Here is a 22,545-nt window from a genome sequence, read left to right on the forward strand (position 1 = left end):
TTAGGTCTAACATTTAAGTCTCTAATCCATCTTGAATTAATTTTCGTATAAGGAGTAAGGAAAGGATCCAGTTTCAGCTTTCTACTTATGGCTAACCAATTTTCCCAGCACCATTTATTAAATAGGGAATCCTTTCCCCATTTCTTGTTTCTCTCAGGTTTGTCAAAGATCAGATGGCTGTAGATGTGTGGTATTATTTCTGAGGACTCTGTTCTGTTCCATTGGTCTATATCTCTGTTTTGGTACCAGTACCATGCTGTTTTGGTTACTATAGCCTTGTAGTATAGTTTGAAGTCAGGTAGCGTGATGCTTCCAGCTTTGTTCTTTTGACTTAGGATTGTCTTGGAGATGCGGGCTCTTTTTTGGTTCCATATGAACTTTAAAGCAGTTTTTTCCAATTCTGTGAAGAAACTCATTGGTAGCTTGATGGGGATGGCATTGAATCTATAAATAACTTTGGGCAGTATGGCTGGTTCAACATTCGCAAATCAATAAACATAATCCAGCATATAAAAAGAACCAAAGACAAGAACCACATGATTATCTCAATAGATGCAGAAAAGGCTTTTGACAAAATTCAACAGCCCTTCATGCTAAAAACGCTCAATAAATTCGGTATTGATGGAACGTACCTCAAAATAATAAGGGCTATTTATGACAAACCCACAGCTAATATCATACTGAATGGGCAAAAACTGGAAAAATTCCCTTTGAAAACTGGCACAAGACAGGGATGCCCTCTCTCACCACTCCTATTCAACATAGTGTTGGAAGTTCTGGCTAGGGCAATCAGGCAAGAGAAAGAAATCAAGGGTATTCAGTTAGGAAAAGAAGAAGTCAAATTGTCCCTCTTTGCAGATGACATGATTGTATATTTAGAAAACCCCATTGTCTCAGCCCAAAATCTCCTTAAGCTGATAAGCAACTTCAGCAAAGTCTCAGGATACAAAATTAATGTGCAAAAATCACAAGCATTCTTATACACCAGTAATAGACAAACAGAGAGCCAAACCATGAATGAACTTCCATTCACAATTGCTTCAAAGAGAATAAAATACCTAGGAATCCAACTTACAAGGGATGTAAAGGACCTCTTCAAGGAGAACTACAAACCACTGCTCAGTGAAATAAAAGAGGACACAAACAAATGGAAGAACATACCATGCTCATGGATAGGAAGAATCAATATCGTGAAAATGGCCATCTGTCTTCTTTTGAGAAATGCCTGTTCAGATCACTTGCCCATTTTGTATTGGGATTTTTTTTTTCCTGTTGAGGTGTTTGAGTTACTTGTATATTATAGATCAGATGAGTAGTTTGGAAACATTTTCTCTCATTCTGTAGGTGTTCTTTTCATTCTCTTCATTGCTTCCTTTGTTGTGTAGAAGACTTTTAACAATGGGACTCTGACATCACATTTGTTTGTTTGTTTGTTTTTTGAGATGGAGTCTTGTTCTGTCACCCAGGTTGGAGTGCAGTGGAGTGATCTCAGTGCACTGCAATCTCCACCTCCCTGGTTCAAGCAATTCCCCTGCCTCAGTCTCCTGAGTGGCTGGGGTTACAGGCATGCCACCATGCCTGGCTAATTTTTTTGTATTTTCAGTAGTGATGGGGTTTCACCACATTGGCTAGACTGGTCTTGAACCCCTGACCTCAGGCAATCCGCCCACCCCAGCCTCCCAAAGTGCTGGGATTACAGGCACGAGCCACTGCACCTGGCCCACATTTATTTTTGCTTCTATTGATTGTGCTTTTAAGGTGTTATTCATAAAATCTTTTCCCAGAAAAATGTCCTGAAGCATTTCCCCTATGTTTTCTTCTGGTAGTTTCATTGTTTTGGGTCCTACATTGAGGACTTTGATCCATTTTGAGTTGATTTTTGTACAGAGTCAGAGGTGGTGGTCTAGCTTCATTCTTCTGTATGTGGATTATCCAGTTTTCCCAGTACCATTTATTGAAGAGATTATCCTTTCCCCAGTAAGTATTCTTGGCACCTTTGTCAAAAATAAACTGGCTGGAGATATGTAGATTAATTTATGGGTTCTCTATTCTGTTCCATTAGTCTATGGGCCTGCTTTTATGCCAGTACCATGCTACTTTGGTTACTACAGCTTTGTGGTATATTTTGAGGTCGGGTAGTGTGATACCTCTAGCTTTGTTCTTTCTCAGGACTGCTTTTGCTATTCACGGTCTTCTGTGGTCCCATATAAGTTTTAGGACTTTTTATTTCTATTTCTGTGAAGAATTTTTTTTTTTTTTTTTTTTCCTGAGATAGAGTCTTGCTCTGTTGCCCAGGCTGGAGTGCAGTGGCACAATCTTGGCTCACTGCAATCTCCGCCTCCCCAGTTTAAGTGATTCTCCTGCCTCTCAGCCTCCCAAGAGTAGCTGGGACTACAGGTGCACACCACCATGCCCGGGTAATTTTTGTATTTTTGGTAGAAACGGGGTTTCACCATGTTATCCAGGCTGGTCTCAAACTCCTGACCTCAGGTAATCCATCCATCTTGGCCTCCCAAAGTGCTGGGATTATAGGCATAAGCCACTTCACCTGGCTTGTCCTTGGTATTTTTATAGGGATTGCAATGAATCTGTAGATTGCTTAGGTAGTACTGTCATTTTAATAATGTTAATTATTCTGATCCATGAGCATGGGGTGTCTTTCCATCTGTTTGTATTCTCTTCAATTTCTGTCATCAGTGTTTTGTAGTTTCTCTTGTAGAGGTTTTCAATCTCCTTGGTTAAATTTATGCCTAGGTATGTGCCTATTTATGTCAAGAGTCACTATACATTAATAACATAACAAAGAAGGGATGATCTACATGTTTGCCAGTGTTCTTCACTTCATTAACAATCTGGCTAGGGCTGGGGAGAATGACCTTGCAGGACAGACAACATTTGGAAGGGAAGCTCATAACTAGGTAGCAGGCAAAGCAGTTTCAGTGGCAGCTCTATTATGAAGGGAAATGTAGTTCTTAAAGTAGCAAAATGGCAAAATTATCTTTTAATACAGAGGACAAGAAAACCTGACCAACCAGCTAGGCTGAGCAGCATATTTGACATGGGAACCCCCCATTTGCCTGGTGACTTAAAAGAAAGAGGTTTAAATTCACTGGATTCTGAGGACTGGTGAACCAAGAAGCTACCACTGGCACTCCACCAAACACCACTGGAGACAATTCTGGGCCCAGGGGACATATGAAGACATGCAGTGAAGGGAGGCCAGGCCTTTGGGAAGACCTAGTTCCTGCAAAAACAGAATCAAGCTTCTGGGGAACCAAGCTGTGTAACCAAGTATTAGGAAAATATCTGAATGCTGTTTGTTATTTTGTATTTATTATGATGATGGTCTTATCTTCCACATAATGAGTCTTATCTTCCACATAATGATGGATAATAGGGCTATTGAGGCACTTACAAGATCCATCACAGAGTTAAAATTTGTACCAAGACCTGAAACTTCTAATATAAAACAGGAATTCTTTTTTTTTTTTTTTTTTTTGAGACGGAGTCTCGCTCTGTCGCCCAGGCTGGAGTGCAGTGGCGCGATCTCGGCTCACTGCAAGCTCCGCTTCCCGGGTTCACGCCATTCTCCTGCCTCAGCCTCCCGAGTAGCTGGGACTACAGGCGCCCACAACCGCGCCCGGCTAATTTTTTGTATTTTTAGTAGAGACGGGGTTTCACCGTGGTCTCGATTTCCTGACCTTGTGATCCGCCCGCCTCGGCCTCCCAAAGTGCTGGGATTACAGGCGTGAGCCACCGCGCCCGGCCAAAACAGGAATTCTCTAAGGCAAAAAACTGAATTTCAGCAAGCACGACTCCTATAAACAGCTGACATTTTTACTTGTTTGGTATCTTTTGAATGATGGCATCCAATTTTTCCTTGGCAAATTTCCAGTTGAATGTCTTTCTCCCATTACATGTGGTCCTACCAAGAAAGACAGGTGAGTCCCCAACTAGCGCCTTACCACAGATGTGGGGACCTTACTCAGGAGAGACCATTACAATTCTCTTTACTAGAAATGTTAACCTGCAGTAGTTTCACAAGAGGACAAGGACAGTTGGAACTGAGACATCGTAAAGGTAGTGCCTGAAAAGGGCTACCCATGAGTTACCCGGATATTTTCCATTCATTCATTTATTCAACAAATATTTATTGAGTACCTCTTACTATGTGCAAGGCACTGATCCAGTTGCCAAGGCTACAGTAATATAGAGCAGACAGCAGTTGCCAACCTTGTGGAGCTTACATTTCAGGGAGAAGAAAACAACGAGTAAACAAATCAAATATATAGTATATTAGATACTGACATGTGTTATGGAAAAAAATTAAGCAATTCTAGTAGGTAGGGAATGAAAGGGCTGGAGATTGCAATCTTAAAACAATCGAGGAAGACCTCACTGGGGAGGAGAGAGGACGGCAGGAGGGGAGATGAGGTCTGAGGCCTGAAGGACAGAGTGCTGGGGCACAGCAAACAGGACTGAGAAGCAGAAGTCAAGGAGGCAGGGGGAAAACCAGGAGAGTATGGTGTCCTGGAAGCCAAGTGAAGAAAGCTTATCAAGGAGGAGAGAGTGGGAATCTGTGTTAAATCCTTCAGAACAATTAAGAAAGGGAAGACTGAAATTGATTCAGCAACCTGAAGTCATCAGCAATACTGTTATGAGGCATTTCAGTGGACTAGTGTGCATAAAAGCCTGAGGTTCAAGAAAGAATGAGTGGGAAGAGAGGATTTGGGAACAGCAAGCACAGACAACTATTTGAGTTCTTCTAGGAAGAGAACAGAAAAATGGAATAGTACCTAGAAGGGGATATGGGATTGAGAAAGATTATTTGTAGTTGTTGCTTTTTCCTTTTTTACGTTTCAAAGGACTGCAGAAATTACAACATGCTTATGTGCTGATGGGAAAGATTTAGTAGAGACAGAAAAGTTAATGACATAGAAGACAGAGGGAGAAACTACTGAAGCACCCAAGTCCTTACAGATCCAACAGGGAATCAATCGGCTCTAGTGTCCCAGGAAGGGAATGCCTTTAGGTAGGAGCATTGGGTTCCCCTGTCACACAGGAGAGATGGTAGAAACATGGGTACAGGTGTGGATATTGTGGTGGTGGCTTGTAGAAGTTCTCTTCTGATTGTATCTATTTTCTCTGTGGAATGAAAAGCAACATCTGAGATGATCATCTAGAAGAGAAGAAGAAATGGCCTAGGGAAACGTAGTAGGATGCCAGGTACCACAAGGGCCCCTGAGGTTGCTTTGCGATGTCTGATGGTTCAGTTCTACTTTCCATTACGTGACTGACCCAGGAGCCTTTCAATAAACTTTATTCCTTTTATTTATTTTTTATTTTATTTTTTGAGACAGGGTCTTTCTCTCTCACCCAGGCTAAAGTGTAGTGGCACAGTCTTGGCTCACTGCAACCTCTGCCTCCCTGGGCTCAAGCGATCGTCGTACCTCAGCCTCCCAAGTAGCTGGGACTACAGGTAAGTGCCACCACACCCGGGTAATTTTTGTATTTTTAGTAGAGATGGGGTTTCACCATGTTGACCAGGCTGGTATCGAACTCCTGGCCTCAAGTGATCTGCCTGCCTTGGCCTCCCCAAGTGCTAGAATTACAGGCGTGTGCCACTGCTCTTGGGCCCTGTTTTTATTTTTTAAATTAGCCACAGTTGACATATGCTGCTTACAGCCAAAGAACTAATATACAAACTGTTTTTTGAGGCCTAGAGTGCCCCCATTTTCTCATGGAATATCTGACTTTAATAAAATAGTGATCCTATTCTACCCAATTCTAGGCACCACCAAGTACATAGCAAGACCTGCTTGCAATATACCAACAAGACCCAACATTTTGGGTTCCTCTACCGCCTACTGAAGAGAATCAAGAATAGTGACTTATAATACCAAATTGGAAACACGAAATAAATCAGGATGCTAAACTGCTGGAAGAAAAACATTCCTGTGCATGTGTGGAAGCAGAAAAGATGGATACCAAAATTCAAACCCCCTGAACTTTTCTTCAAGCCCTTTCTTTGAGTGAAACTGCAAAAGTGAAAAAATATCTACCAAGACAAAATGAAGCTGAATATAGGCATGACCTTCTTTAGAGTATAGATTAATACTTCAAACAGATTTCAGTAACTCGGGGAAGGAAATCCATGTGAAGACTGCTCCCGGGGGAAACTGGAAGGTCAAGGGGGCCGTTTTCACAGTGGATGGTCATGTTTAACCTGGGCATGGCATCTGAGAGGGCAAACCGAGTAAAACAGAAGGAAAGTCAGACTCTCCCACAAAGAGAAACATCTCAAAGATCACAAAGATGAGTGGAAATTTCCAGACCATGCAGACAAAGATGAGTCTTCATGATACAACGTGCCAACCCCCTCCAGGAAATTAACAGTTATTAAACTCTAGCAAAGACAGCTGCTTCGGAGATGAAATCAGCCTTGCGACACCAAGAAGCAGAAGTGGGAGGGGAGAGGGCAGGGGAGGGGGAGGGGGAGGGGGAGGTAACCTCCATGGAAATCAGCCCCACACAGCTTGTTCCTTCAAACAGGTGCACCACTCCACAGAGCATTTGAATCATGAAGAGCCTTGATATTCACAGGGAAGTGTGAGACTTGCAATAAGGTAGGACCTGAAACCAGATATGAACAGCTCTTTCTCCCAGCTGGCCCTGTGCTGGCTCATCTTTTGCTAGGAAAGGAGAGATGCTCAGCCCGTTGGGCCAAATGCACACAAACTGCCAAGAAACCACAAGCAAGGCAAAAACAAACACATGCACACACAGAAATCTCCCAAGTGGACAAGAGCTGTGTGTGCTATGTTTTCAGCATCCACCCTAAGGGTTTTGCTTGCCAATAACAAAACTATGAAGAAAGCCTCATCTAGTCAGCAAGGACAACTTATTTTGGTTTTAACAATTGCTCCAATTTCCCATACCCTGAAGCCAGCTCTATCATGTTCTTTATCCCGCTCCCTGATTTCTCCAACAGATTGTAGAAATTAACATTTATGGAAGGGATACTACATGCCAGGCACTCTTCTAAGAACTTTGTGTAGATTAATTTAATCTGCACAACTCTAAAAGGGTGGGCACTATTATTGTATTACTTTAGGTTTTCCAGAAGGAAGAGACTTGAAGTACAGTCACGCATTGCTTAACAATGGCGATATGCTGAGAAATATGTTGTTAGGCGCTTTCATTGCTATGTGAACATCACAGAGTGCATTTGCACAAACCCAGATAGATGGTCGAGCCTGCTGCACACCTAGGCTCTATGGTATAGCCTATTGCTCCTCGGCTACAAACCTGCACAGCATGTTTGTACTGAATACTGTAGGCAACTGTGACACAATGCGAAGTATTTGTGCATCTAACCATAGTTAAACATAGAAAAGGTAGAGTAAAAACATAATATAATCTTAAGGGACCACTGCTATATACGTGGTTCATTGTTGATAGCCACGTTGTTATGTGGTGCATGAGTACATAAAGGCTTACCTGACACTACTTTACCAGGGGATTCTTGGGGGAATGAGGCAGAGAAGAGAAGCTAGACCCCACCTGGTTCAAGCACTAACACAATTGCTCAATCTCTTGAGACCATCTTCAAAGAGGCTGTTTAACAACTGCTTCTGGGATACTCAGCTCCCTTCTCCCACTGACCAAAGGTTTTCCCCTCAGAGTGTTTTAACTTCCCCTTGTCCCAGCGTATCTGTGTGTGAATGTCATTTTGTGTCACGCCTCCCTAGGGTGGGAGGTAAGAAACGCAGGCATGAGGCTCCAGGCTACCAGGCTGCCCTTGCAGGAAGGGTGGCGGAACCCACACAGAAGTGGTCATCTCAGTGGTGGCTGCAATACAAACAGGAGAAGCCAAGAAAACCTGATGTGCTAAGTTAAAACTTTCTGATACGATTATTATCATCTTTTTCAGATGAGGAAACTCAGGCATAGAGAAATAATTCAAATGCAAGGTTACATAAGAGATGAGATCAAAATCAGGCAGTTTGGCTACAGAATGTTCTCTCTTAACCACTGTGCTCTTGTGTCCTACAGATTAACTTCATATCCGTAGAAGTCTGCCAGCTGCCACATTTGAGCCACAATTGTTCTGAAGAGCTGGTGAGAAACCAGTCAATATAAGAACATAAGTATCACAGATAACACTCATAACGCAATTCAAAGAGGATGCAGCAAGAGAGGACTCCAGTACCCAAAACAGTGTGAGCGAATCAATTTATCCACCACCACTCAGCCAAAAAGAAAGGCATTTCATGAAGAACATGCTCCCAAGGCCAATGTATAAGAAATCTAAGCTCTGCTAAGGATTAGCAAGGAAGAAACTGAGTCATCTTCATGTTTTCTGACACTCTCACTTTTATAATACTCCCGAAATGAAAGGCGGCACCAAGAAAGAAAGAAAAACAGAGTGTCTTCCTCCCACTCCTCCCTTAATTTGGGAGGGGATTCCGTGGACTCAGAAAAGGAAGAGATGAATCAGAAAACAGGAAATTTATTGAGAAAATAAATGCAAACATAAGTGGAACAACTCAAAACAAACAAGAGACCCAAATCAAAGGAGCTCTAAGACTGCTGAACATTAACAGCTTGAAGTCAAGCATTTCCCCTTTCAGAATGGGCGTTACGTGTGATGGGAAAGATTTAGTTCCTTGAATTCAGAAATTTTGTTGGGGTTTTCAAGGCAAAAAGTTTAAACTGAACTGATATCTTTCTTTCTCCTATCTCTAAACGCTACGAAGCCACAGAACGGAGAAATTCTTGGGTTGAAAGTAAGCAAAGGTCTGGCGGTGAGGCTAAATAATGCTGAGCTCTAATTTCTCCCTCTGCATTTCCATTAATTTAAAGTGCTAAGTTGCCTGTTTGCTTTAAAATATGTCGTTGTGCTCTGCGCAATGTCCCTTTAAATAGATTTTCCTTTGACTCTGCCAAAAATAGCTGGAGAAGGTCCTTTGAGAATCCCATTCTTAGCCTTTAAAAAAAATGCACTCTTCTTCCTGCTCCATACCCATAAATAGGCCGGGAAGCGGTATCACTCACTTCTTTCACGGACCTCCCATCTATCAGAAATAATAAATCTTTCAGGAAAGAAAAAAAAAAAAAAAAAAAAAGAGCCAGTCAAGGAAGTAACTCCCTTAGCCCATTTCTGCTTGCTCATTTATGTGATTCACCAAATATCGAGCTCCTCTTTTGGCATAAGCCAATAGGTAGGCAAGGATTGAAAACCCAAATGCCTACAACACGGCCAGGCAGGTAGGAGACCTGAAAGAAGTAGGCCGGGAGCAAGAGACCACAGGGACTGTTAGGAACTAAGGCAAACTGGAGAACGCACACCCTGGGGGATAGGGTGTGGCTTCTACTCAGCCCCAGTCAACTGTTAGCAGGGAGATACAAATTTTTCAAGTAAAATCGCCCCCTTTAAAGATGTTGGAAACCTGTTCAAAGTTTCAAAACAGTACTGTGTAGGACACCAACACCACCAAACACATGTGTGGGCTGCTCTGGCCATGGGCTTCATTTGCAACTTCTAGGTAAGAAACAAAGACAAGGGAGACAGACTGCCTATCCCCTGGGAGCTTAAGATGTCACAGGAGGGAGAGATACACACCTGGGCAAACTGTCCCACCAGGTGGAATGTGATACATGCTAAAAGAGAGGAACAAGCAAAGGCTGTGGAAGCTCAGGAAAGCAAGAGGGCACTTGTGGCAGGAAGGATTCTTGTTGGCAGTGACATTTGAGCTGAAGTTAGAAGAATGAGGTAGCCTTTGGCAGGCAGAGGCTGGGGAGGGGCCACTCCAGACAGGAGAAAATGAATTGCAAAAGGTAAAAAGATGGAGCAGGGAGGTGGGTATTTGAGAAGCGGTCAAGAGACTCTTCATGCGTTTGCCCAACAAATATTCATGAGTGTCTACTGTGTGCCATGCAGTAGGGACAGGATGGTGATCATGAGAAACAGACACAAGATGAAACTGCAAATTCCAGAAACGTCTGGTCCAGACAGGGCTCTGGAGGCCATTTCCAGGGTTTTATCTTAAGAGCAATGGGGAAGCTGCCTTTGAAGTATTTTTTAAGCAGGGGAATCACATGCTGAGATTTGCAGTTTTCAAAGTTCCCTGGAAGCACAGCATGCACTCTGCGGACTGGAGGGGAGCCAGAGCTCCACCAGCCAGAGCAACAGGGAGGAGGCCTTCGCAAGCAGACTGGGAAAGACACAATGGCAGCTTGGACTACAGGAGTACTGATGGAGACACAGAAAAGTAGACAGATTCAAGAGATAGAAAAGGGTTGGAATCACTAGAACTCCGAGTTCCTGGTGGGAGTCAGCGAGGAAAAAGCCTGATGGGACTGGAGAATGGGGTCAATGTGGCTGCGTGGGGGTATCAGGCCATACCACCAGTGGCCCAGCGGCCAAGCAATCCTGCACTGGCAGCACTGCGGTATTCAGTGGTTACTAGAGAGAACAAAGGTTCCAGAGCCAAGGTGTATGGCTGAGGGAAGGCAGCCAGAGAAACTCACAGGAGCTTTCCATCTTAGAAAGCCATTATCTCAAAATACTGTTTTCTTTAAATGTGTTTTGTAAAATTCTACGGCTATTTTATTTGGACTAGTCTTGATGGCAAAGGAATAACTAGTTCTTCTCATGTTTAACAGTTCATCGGTGAGTTAAATCTTATCTTCTAGACGGGATGGAGAAAGAAGAAATATTAGAGTATTAGAACATAAAGACAACGTGTTTATGTTGTCTTAATGTTCACTTCCTTTTATTTTGAACCCTTCTTAAGAACTGCAAGGAATGCTACTGAACCGCTAGGGCTCATCCTCCTTGGTGCCAATGCCTGGCAAGACTTTTTTTTTTTTTTTAATAACCACAAGCATTTGTACATGAACCCAATTCACTGTTTCTAGATCATTAAAGAAATATGAATACATCCTTTTTGATTTGCAGGGATGCCTGGAAGTACTCAGACTCAAGTCACAGGAACAACAACAAAAAAAAACCCAAGCTACAATGTGCTCAATCCTTGGTAACTTCTGCCAACAGAGTCTACATATTTTGATAAGGTCTCACTTGTATGCCAAGTATTTTCCCCACAATATTCCTTTATAATCCCAGTGATCTACAGAATTTTGTCCATTTTGGAAAGTCACAACATATAACAGATGATCAAAATAAACATTAGAAAATTGGGTAATGAAAAGAACAAATAGGGAATCAGCAAGTGGTAATGGAGTAAAGTCAATTTTGCCCTCTTTATTACCCTCTCTTACCTCCCACCCCCTAAAATCTTGTAATTTAGGGCCTATGTACCCACATTGCAGATGTACTCATCTCTCCTCCCAAAATTGGTCTTTTTGTCCCATATATCTTGATTGTGTTAGTACACCATGCAAGAGACTTAATACTCTCTGATGAATGAGATTTACCAAGACTACTTGCCGCAGACACCGTGGGCTGTCTTTATTCTGTCAAAGCTCTGCCTTTATTCTGATATCCAATCCTCCCACAAGTGGCTCAGATAAATCCTGTTGGATGGAAAATAATCATGGTGCTCTCCAGTGACTGCTCTGGACCAATGAGATGTGACATAAAGTGTGCTGGAGGATGTCTGGGAAAAGTATCATCCTAGCTCTTAAAAAGGGACTCAGAGAAGAAATAATGCCTTTTCTGCTTCTGGACAAGCATTGACATGCAAGGACACAATGCAGTACGCTGGGACTCTGCAAGGAGCTAGCCAACACAAGATGCTGACTGAGCAGGAACATGGAAATAGCTTGAGTCCTTCATGAGCTGAGAAACTAACCAACTCTCAGGACAGATTCTGTGTCATGACACAACAGATCTCCTTATTGTTTAAGCCATTTTGAATTGGATCTTCTGTTTCTTGCAGCCCAAAGCATCCTAAATGATACCATATCTCTCTGGGGAAGCAAAACAGTCTTCTGCCTCTCCAACACCCCCGCAACAAAGAAACAGTTGCTCCAAAAAAGGAAAGAGACTAAGGTTTATTTCTCAATAAGTATTTTGGGAAAATCAGCTGTGAAAAGGTATTTTTAATATCTACTCCTGATGTATGAAGGGTTCTTTGAAATCCTTCCTCACTGCATACACTGTAATAAATCCACATGAGCCACTACGAATGGTATGTGTGGGGATATACAACATACTTGGAGCCATAATATGTAAACATTAGGAAATTACCATGAAATTAGTCTTTTTTACTCATCTACTCTTATTTCCTCTTACGATTATAAGAGTGGGATATTTTTCTTGTGTCCTGCTCCACCTGATAAAAATAACAGAATTATACAAATGGAGGAGAAAGAAAACTGAGGCTCAAAGAGGTAGAAAAATTGGCACAAGGATCCACAGCTAGCTGGGAATGATTTTTTTTCTTAAGTAAAAATGCCTTTTGCATGATTTTAAAACAAAAACATTTGTTGAAAACTCAATGCAAAGTCAAACTGCAAAGACTTGGAAAGTCAAAACTGGATTTTTAAAAGCTAATTTAATCATGACAATAAAATCTCCCTTTTGAATTCACTGCTTTGAGCTTCTTCTTTCTAATATTCACCTACATCCCAATCCATATTCCTCTCAATACCATTTCTCTCTCCTAGAAAATCCTTGCGTATGGCCCATTCTCTGAGCCAGTAGTTCTTAGATCACTGTTCACATAATAATTACCTGGGAAATAAGTCAGAAATGCAGATTCCCAGGCAGAGAGCCTGACTGAGTAGACCCACAGAGCCCAGAAATGTCAATGTAAACAAGCACCCCGGGTGATTCTAACCATCCTTTGAGGCACATGACTCCAGACTGTATACTAGATTCCAAGATCCAAACAGAAAACATCTAATTATCATAGTAGATTTAAGCTGAAACTACAAAAATATGTGCATGGTTGCCTATAATTTTTATGTTCCCTCTGAGGTCTGAAACAAATCCAACATCTCTATGATTTGGATGTGCCCTGGTAATCATTTGCTTTAGAGGTTTGGAGTTTTTATCCTTCCCCCAACCCAAGACTTTTTCCCTGCCTCTGAATGAATTTTTAGCTGGGATTTAATAAAAAATGCCTTAATTCTCCCTCTGTGGCTAAGGGAAATCAATTTTGGAAAATGTTTCAAAAGAGTACTTTAAAAAATATACAATACAAAATGTCTTGCCTTTGAACCAGAATTCTGAGATGCACAAGGCAAACAGTAGGTAATGAGAGAAGTAAACACCAGTTTTCCAGCAGAATCAGCCCTGAAACCAAAACTTAGGAAGGAAGCTGACCATTAAGTAAGTAGCCCAGAGGAACAATAGCTCAGGCGTAGCCTAGGGTAAGTCTAAACCTGAGAAAACTGGAATTAGACAAACTTCTTGTCCCAAGTTAACTTTCCCTTACTGCTTGATTTTAAAATAAGGACAGTGCTGTAAATGAGAATATAAAGTTTAAGTGGAATCTTAGAACTCCTCTGGATGCCAAAGAATTCTTTCAGACCTAAATAAATACTCTTTACTGGATTCAACACTGCTCATTCATATCCTTCTCCACAGGGACATTTTAAATATAGAGGCTTGGGAGACCAAGAACACAGCACGCTAAGAATTTAAGTCTGCTATAGTCTAATACTAGCTCTAACCAACTCACATTACAGCATGAGAGCTTGTCTATAGGTAGATTTCTTGATAATTAAATGAACAAGAAATGCCATAAAACCATAGAAAATCATTCTCAAGTTTCAAAGATAAGACATAATGCTCAAGAAATGCTATGAAGTAAACAACTCCAGCAAGAAAATTGCTTTAAATTGGTTAGAAGGCCAAAAAAACAAAAAAGTGTCAAGGTCACAACTGTGATTTGCAAATTCCAGTTTATAACTCTTAGGTTAGTAACAAGGATGGACTGAATGTAATGGGATTGAAGGGGGAAAGAGTGGAAAAAGGAAGACAAAGTGAGTCATCCAACCAGGAGATGAACAAGTTCAACTGTTCAAGACCTACCTTAAGGGTTTGGTTTTGTTTTTTAAATCTTTTTTTCTTCTTCTTTAAAGACTCCTAACAATCCTAAAGGAAATTTAAAAGTAGGAGAAATGCAACACTGGCTCTGCTGGGTCACCCTTCACTTTTGGTCTCTCTCGGTTCAGTTAAGCTCCTTCCAATTGCACAGCTTGAAAAGGCCCGTGGCTTTCAGATGTTTCCTAACCCTTCTCCAGCTGCTTTCCGCAGGCCTGAAGGCCTCTTTAAGACCCAATGGCCATGAAGCAGTCATGAGCTTCCCCACACATACTAGGCTGGAGGGTGCACCTGGAACCTCCTGTGTCTTGGTGTTTGTCCTTCAAGTGTGCAAAGTTTTGCAACTAAGATCTAAACCAGCTTCTCTGCTTAACAAACGCCTGACTCTAGGTTGTGTGGAACCGGTACTAAACTGTCATCTCAGAGCATCTGGAGTTACTTTTTAAAGCCCAGTTCCCATTATTTTAAACATGCTTCATCAGGATTCTTTGACACCTTTAGGGCATTATCCTGGAAACTTGCATGTTATCTGCTATGCTTCCTAAGTACTCCTGAACAAGCAGCTCTGATATGGGAAGCCAAGAAAAAAAAATTGGTCAATAATGGAGCAACCGTGGCTTTGCCAAATTGCTTTCCAACAACACACAAAATACTCTTGCTTCTTGATGGAAATGAGGACATGGTTGAAATCTTCATGATATATATCACTCTTTTTTCCAAAGGCAATATCAAGTGCTTGACAGAAAGATGAAAACTAACCATTACAATCTCACTCAGAAGAATATCAACTTATCCCAAAGAAATACCCTAATGGCATAGCAAAGTGTGGACTATAAAGGCCAAATTTATAACATGTCAGTTCAGTAGAATGTAGGGTTTAATAATTTAGGTTAACTGTTATGCTCTCATTCTTTTCTTTTGCTCCAGTCTGCAATCAAGAACATACCACCAAAGTCAATGGAAGGTTAGAACACACACACAAGTAGTGATGAATGCAGCACGGGAAGTCAGAAATGCCACTTGTAAACGGGTCAAGGAACAGTAAATACACAAATATTCAAAACCATTCCAAGACTGTAAATGCTCCTAGCAGAAAATCAGGTCCCGACTGAATGCTTTGACTGTAAATGCTCCTAGCAGAAAATCAGGTCCCGACTGATTGTCTCAGAGGACAAGCGAGTATTTGCTGAAAACAATTCCTTTACTCTTTATACTTCTTCAAAGGCTTTAATGCATGTAACTTCAAAAATCAATGATCCTTGCCGAAAAAGGGGAGTCTATTATCCACATTAGACAGAATGGGGAAACTAAGGAATAGAAAGTTCACTGGTTTGTTCAGGGCTGGTTAAGCAGCAGGTTAATAACAGAGTCAGCTCTAGAATCCAGGCCTCCTTACTGAAGACCCAAATTCTGTAAACCCATAACATATTTTTGTTTGTTCTTGATGAGCATAAGAACTTATAATCCCACAAAATTCTGTGTGGCAACCTGGTATCATGGACAACACACTCCAGTTTGCCCTTGATCATCACAGGCAAAATCCCCCTGAAAACTCGGCTTCGTGGCCTGGATGAAATGAGCACTTCCCCAGCATCCTCTGGGAAGGCCATCTGGCATTTGCTGCTGTTCTCCACTGCAATTAACATTTCACACATTTCTTTCCTAAGCCTCCAGCATACCTGATGCAATAGTGGGAGAGAGAAACAAAAGCAGAACTGAGATCAGCTTCACTGCTAAGATAAGAACTTTCAGGGGTAAGAAAAGGGCTAGTAATTGGTCTTAAACCTACTTCGCCAAGTGGTTCATGAGCAGCTGTAACATCTGCCGATTTTTTTCTGGGAGCCGATGAACAAGGCTGTGGATTTCAGAGACCCGAGACTCCTGGTTCTCCAGTTCTGCAAAGGAAGGAGGGAGATAATATTTTATCAGTGTCACAGCTAAACAACTTTAAGAATGAAAAATCAAGGGAAACCAAAGGATGGGCACTAACAGACGAAGGATTTCTCAAAGATTTACAATCTTGTCTTGTGTGCATACTGCATGGCCAGCATGACTAGATCTGGAAGTCCTTTTAATGGTGCTTTCTGGAACAGGGTTGCCAAAAAAAACCGTCATCAAAAAATCCAAACCAAGGTGATGATGTGATGAAACGGAGCCAGTCAACTGCACACCCAGAGCTGCTCCTGAGAACAAACTCAGGAGTAGCTGGCTCCCTATAAGGGAAGACTTCATTTCAAGGAAGTAAGGAACTTTATGCACTTGTAAAGTGATAAACAAATCTTACATGAATAACATTGCAAGGGTTTCAAATATCAAAATAACATCTCAAGACGGCATCAAAGAAATCAAAGGAAAATGTCCAGTATCCTCAAGTCACGTATGACAACCAGCCTGCTAGAAAGAAAGTAATGGCAGACAAAATATTCAAGTCTTTCTGCCAACTTGTAACCTAAATCACGGCTTGTCACATTCTCTTGGTTGAACCTGGGTAAGTGGCTTTGTTACTCTGGCAAATAGATTGATGGTGTTCATCACACCTATTTATAGAACTGATGTGAGGTTTAAGTAGAGAATGGTCGCTATGGGTTTGTAATTTCTCTAGAAAGAAATGACATAAACACCATCTTTGCTCCTAGCTTTCTCCTTCCTGTTTTAAGGGGACAACTATGAGTAGATAAGGACACCAGAACATTAGGTACTACTAAATTAGGCCAGTAGTAGCTACCAGAGTAAATATATTTTAAAGGCTGAAAGGAACCCAGGAGAGGCACAAGTTATCGACATAATAATACTGTGAAGATTCATGCTGGATTTAAATCTGATACAGAATCTTTCTGCCTCTTTACAAGAGGCCTGACCCATGTAGCCAGAGATTCCAGTATACTTAGAGTAGCTTGCACCTAATCCCTATGTATTTTAATACCAGTAATATGACACCAGGGACCTGGATGATATAGCTGAAGAATGATCAGAAGCTGTAAATGGAAGACATAATGGAAAAGAGGACTGTGAAGTTATATAAATGGTGTCATATTCAGGGAAACATTTCCAATGCTCAATTTAGGTAATGTGCAATGTCTGATTCATTCTGCAAAATGCTACTCAAAGGCTGGAAAAAACCTAAGAAGTTAGAACTCCAATAATCAAAACTAGAAAGGCAAACTTGTTTTTCTCTATCCCTCCAACATCCTCCTCCCCTAAACAAAAAAAAAAAAAAAAGACTTCTGAAGATTCTCTCTCCTGCTGTAATTTCAATGTGGTAAGAAAGGCCCTTAGCAATCCCTATTAGGTTTCATTTTTATTCTGTGTTAGAATCTCATGAGTATGTTATGTGGCCAGTTTACATGCAGAATATGAAGGGTTAGGTAATGTTTATTTTGGGATACTGACTCTTCTTTGAAATAGAAAAATCTATTCCCTTCCCCCTAAAACTGAGACAAAAAAGACTTACTTGCTGCTTTGATGAAACTTCTTTGAAACTGGTACATCATGAGTGGTCCTGGAAGCATTCTGGAGTGAAAGGAGACAGGCCAATCAGCTTAATAATAAGAATAATCATATTTTCTCTAAATAGCAGCCTAGAGACTGACAAACAGTATTACATTTCTCAAAGACAAAGATCACAGGGAAACAGTAACAATGCAGTTTCCCTATTGCAAGAGTTCAGAGATTTCATCCAAAATTTTTATTCTCTCTCTTTTTCAGAGGAATAGATACAACTATGTTTCATTGTCAACACTAAAATAGTGCTAATGCAAGAGTCTAACACAAAATAAGAGATTTCCTTTTCAGTCAGTGACTCACCTATCAACAATAGCATTTTAAGATGTGTCTGAGAAACACGCAACTAACTACATATTTGCAATTCTTGATCTTCCCAGAGGCTTGTTGTTAGAATCAATTCATCTAGAAACACTATAAAAGACTTTTGTAGGTGTTTTGGTGGTGAATTCCCTATGGAATATTGCTCCAGAATTCTAAAGGGCTAGAACCCCTAACATTACGTATGATATAAACAAATTTTACCTGCTAGGGTATGAGTATGTTTAACCATAAACTTGAGTTTTTTTCTGATAGTTCAAATAAGAAACTTCTCGATAGGACTATACATTATTCTTGGCTCAGATTTTATTCTCATTGGGTCCCTTAATTCGACTCCTAGTTTTAGTTAACACATTATGTCTTACTCTTGACTCTAATTACCCAATAGCCAATAAAATCTACAACAGCAATTCCTTTTCTGTGGCCTCCTTCCTTTGCTTTCCAGCCAACTGCATCTTCAAAAAATCTGCACAAAGACTTATGCTATTTCTGATGACCATTCTCCTCTCCTTTTAAGACTAGGTCCCGGCCGGGCACGGTGGCTCAAGTCTGTAATCCCAGCACTTTGGGAGGCCGAGACGGGCGGATCACAAGGTCAGGAGATCGAGACCATCCTGGCTAACACTGTGAAACCCCGTCTCTACTAAAAAAAAAATACAAAAAACTAGCCGGGCATGGTTGTGGGCGCCTGTAGTCCCAGCTACTCGGGAGGCTGAGGCAGGAGAATGGCGTAAACCCGGGAGGCGGAGCTTGCAGTGAGCTGAGATCTGGCCACTGCACTCTAGCCTGGGCAACAGAGCGAGACTCCGTCTCAAAAAAAAAAAAAAAAAAAAAAAGACTAGGACCCACCTTTTTCTGTAAGAAGAACTATGGTATTCCTGTCTTTCAAGTCCAGCATAAATACTTTGGTTTATTCATGAAACTAAGATGCAGGCAGCTGGTCAATAACCCAACCCTTAATAATGAAAGGAGGTATAAAGAGGGTTCAGTAATATCATTTATAAATGATACAAGGAAAATAGTATCTCCAGGGAGATAATATTGTCCAATCTAAGGGAAGGAGTCAAAAAGGAGTTCCATTACGTTCTCATTTTTAAGAACCACTGTCAGCAGTGTACTCTGTGTAAAGTATGAAACTATCAAAATACATGGGGTATGTAATCATGCATTCTTAACTGAATATGATTCATGATTCCTTGTGTTCTTAATAGATTATTCAGGGACTTTGGGGAAGACCCCATTGTAGGGTCTGTTCAAGGCTAATTATCACAATACTTCTCATACAGAACAAAGTTTCCTAAATCACTCATGGTGTCATTGCACAAAGGCAACCCATCAACTATGGATGATTTACAATTGGTTTGACCAACTGAGCTAAACGCACCCACACAGAAGCTGTTTCCACATCTCAAACACCCACCCGACAGCTCTCCGGAGGCTGAAAATAAAACTGCTTTCTTCCTGATTGCATGATAACTAGCTGGCACTCTGCCTTGCAAATGGAAAGTCCCTACCTTAGGTAGGTCTTCAGAGCACTAGTGATGGTCTTTATCTCCCATTCAGCACAGATATCTGTTTCTGTCTCAGAAGCAGTCTTGGGGTCTAAAATGAAGAAAAGACAATACATAAAGCACAGCCTAAAATGGAACTAATAAATAAGCACACATAAAGGCATCCAATCTTGCTAGTAACTAGAGAAATGCAAAGTAAAACACGACAAGAATTTTTTAACCTATTAAATTAGGAAAATGTGTAAAAATCCCAGTATCTATTGCTGGCAAGAATGTAGTGAAACTGATCCTCTCCTATCCTGCTGGCAGCAGGAGAGATAAATGCAACAGTTTTGAGAAGCAATTTGGTAATATGTATCAAAGTCTTAAAAATGTTTACACCCTTTGAACCAGTAATCCCATTTCTCACAGTCTATCCTCAGAAAATAAGATAACGCAGGAGAAAAGTTACAGACCCCAGATATGCTCAGCATACACTCTTCTTTGTAAAAGCAGAAAAAAAAAAAAAAAAGGAGACAACCTAAATGTCCAATGATAGAAGAATGATTAAGTGAATTACAGTATGTCTACCTGATGGAATATTACCTCGCTGATTTATATGACAACAATGACTGTAAAGTAACATGGAAAATGCCTGCATTATATAATGTCAAATAAAAAAAAAAAAGATATGTTTGTGAGAAACTTTCTCTATGAACTTTTTATATGAACAAGGCTGAAAGGAAATACTCTAAATTAGTGGTTGGGTTAAAGTGGTGGACTGTGGTATCATTTTATTCCATTACTTTTGTATTTTTTAAAAAATTGCTTTAAGTTCAAATGTGCAATGAGAACCACCATAACTATCAGCTCTGACAATTTCTTTTGTCTCTTCTTGCATGGACTTTTAAACAAATCAGTATATTTTAAACAAGCATGTACGATAAAAGATCAGAAGAGGTAATTCCTGTAATCTTCCTGAGTGGCACACAAGGAGATGAGAAGAAGAGGCAGGGGTTAGGGAGTGTAATTGCTTCACAGATCTCCATCCTGTCCCTGGTGAGGCAGGCCAGGTCATACACGTACCGGTGGGAGGGTCACAGAGTCTTTTTCAGGGCACAGGACAGAGAATCCAGCTCCCTCATACTAGCTAAAGACTAGTTCTTTGCCCGCCAGCTCCCAGTCCTTTTTTTTTTTTTTTTTTTTTTTTTTCCCTGCATAGCACCTCATTTTGAGTAGGAGAGCAACCCTTTTCCTACTTTTTCCAGGGGTGGAAAATGGGATTCAGGACAGACTGACCAAAAGTAGATCATCTCTCTGGACTTAATGACTGGATGAGGGATGGCCCAAGACCTAAGCCTGCCCAATCAGAGTAACTCTCCAGGAGTTAGGAACAGATATTTGCTGTTTGCTAGGCTTGCACTGGGAGGTTATGTAACTGCCAGGTGCCACCACACAGAGCCTGAAAGTCCGACAAATCCAGAGATGAGATAAGCAGAAATGGTGGATCCTGAACCCTTGTATTTGCCTCTCCTTCTTACCACATGAGCCAGTAAATTCCTTTTTCCCCTTAAGCCAGATGAGGTCAGGTTTTCGTCTTTTTACGATGCAAAGAGATCTAAATGATGCACCAGGTAAAGGGAGGCAGCCACCAGACTGCATCTTTCTGAACAGTCTCCAAGAATAATTCTGGGATATCAATGAAGAAAGCTGTTCCTCCTGCAGGGCCAACAGTCTTTCAGCTGGAAAAAAGTAAGTCGCAGGTGGGCACAAGACATTTTCTATTTACTGGGAAAGAAACCACTTTCATCCAAATAGAAAGAGGCCAAATACTCATGAATGGCCTCAGGATTTAGCCTATCATCACCAGGTAGGGGCACAAATCCAAGTGGTATCTGCTGCTCTCCGTGTGTTCCCCTGACACACACTGGGTTATGAGAGAGGAAAGGGCCCCCAGCTCATGAAACTTGTGGCTCTCAAAGGCACAATACCTGTATGATGTTTGCAGGTGACCATGAGCAATAAAATGAAGTCTTTCTTGTCACATGAAACAAACAAGGAAGAACCTAAAGAGCATAATTTTATTTCTGGGGCCACAGAACAGTAAATTCCATAGAGTCCTGTCACAGCAAATTTCTGAGGAGTTCACAAAATGTGATTTTCCCAGTATCCAAAATGTCTGCCACTTTAATTCGTGTCTTTGTCATCTTGCACTCCCTGAATGGCTTTTTCCTGCAGAAGAGTATGTATCAAAAACCTCTGCTTTGCATGACCTCTTTCCCTCCCCATCCTAAGACACATGGAGAGCTGCCATCCTGCATGGTTCCTGGATGTGAGACAAATGTTACTGTACATTTTTCTAAGGAAGAAACCAACTTCTACCCAAGAAGAGTGAACATGAAACTGAACAAGCAGCAGTTGGCAAGTCTGGGAGTTGTGAACTGTTCCATGAACCACATTTAGCAAACTAATGATTAGCTTCCACTTATTCGGGCTCTGTAACCATAGGAATATTGCGTAACATTAGAGAGGAGAGTCAAATTACAGCCCGGCTAAAGGGCTTTTTATAGCACTGATGAGGCAAGGCTCATAACTCAAGCACATCCATTTTAATTCATTTAAAATCCAAACTAAGTTGAATACAGCCTCCCAAGCTACACCATTTTCAGAAAGTGCTGCTGATTTCCACACCTCCCTCCTGATGCTCCCCTCACATACAGAAGCTTCCTGATGGCATCTGAATATGCTGCAGAGACACCATTTACACTCTTCTTTAGAACTCAGTACCTTTCTCTCCACCATGTCCCTTGACCACTGCTGCTCAGGAAAACAGATCGAAACTAGAGGAGCAATCCAGTGTACTAAAGGCATCATGTGGGGAAAGCAGAATGAATGTTATTTCCTCCTGAACCTACTATCACATGAATTCAGAAAACTAGAACACACAGACTGGAAGCAGTGGTTATAAGGGGAGAACATCTTAGAAATGTCACACTTGGATCAGTCCCAAGAGTCATCTAGTCTATCACTGTGCTGCAGACAAAATGAAGGATATTTTGGAGGAAATCATTAGGAAAGTTACCTATGTACACTTAAATTTCCTAATACTACATTATACTGTATGCAAATTAATGTTTTTCTCTCTTTAAGTGAGAAAGTAATATATGCACATGTTAAGAATTCAAAGAAAAAAAGACATATACGTGAAAATGT

At 41.1% G+C, this 22,545-nt stretch overlaps 1 protein-coding gene across 15 annotated transcripts in view; it reads right to left on the reverse strand.

Moving 5' to 3' along the window:
* Positions 1 to 22,545, reverse strand: part of LOC105466962 (Rho GTPase activating protein 26) — a 907,509-nt gene that overhangs the window by 156,873 nt on the left and 728,091 nt on the right. For all 15 annotated transcript variants that reach the window (XR_011624168.1, XR_011624169.1, XR_011624171.1 and 12 more), the window contains 3 exons: positions 19,357 to 19,444; positions 17,472 to 17,530; positions 15,810 to 15,915 (listed from right to left, as the gene is read on the reverse strand). Coding sequence is in view for 5 of the 15 variants with exons in the window: in XM_011716194.3 (XP_011714496.1) it covers positions 15,810 to 15,915; positions 17,472 to 17,530; positions 19,357 to 19,444 (253 nt within the window). In the remaining 10 variants the exon portion in view is untranslated. The remainder of the gene's footprint in view (positions 1 to 15,809; positions 15,916 to 17,471; positions 17,531 to 19,356; positions 19,445 to 22,545) is intronic.

Source organism: Macaca nemestrina, chromosome 6 (genome assembly GCF_043159975.1).
Source record: "Macaca nemestrina isolate mMacNem1 chromosome 6, mMacNem.hap1, whole genome shotgun sequence".
In the NCBI taxonomy this organism is placed as follows: Eukaryota; Metazoa; Chordata; class Mammalia; order Primates; family Cercopithecidae; genus Macaca; species Macaca nemestrina.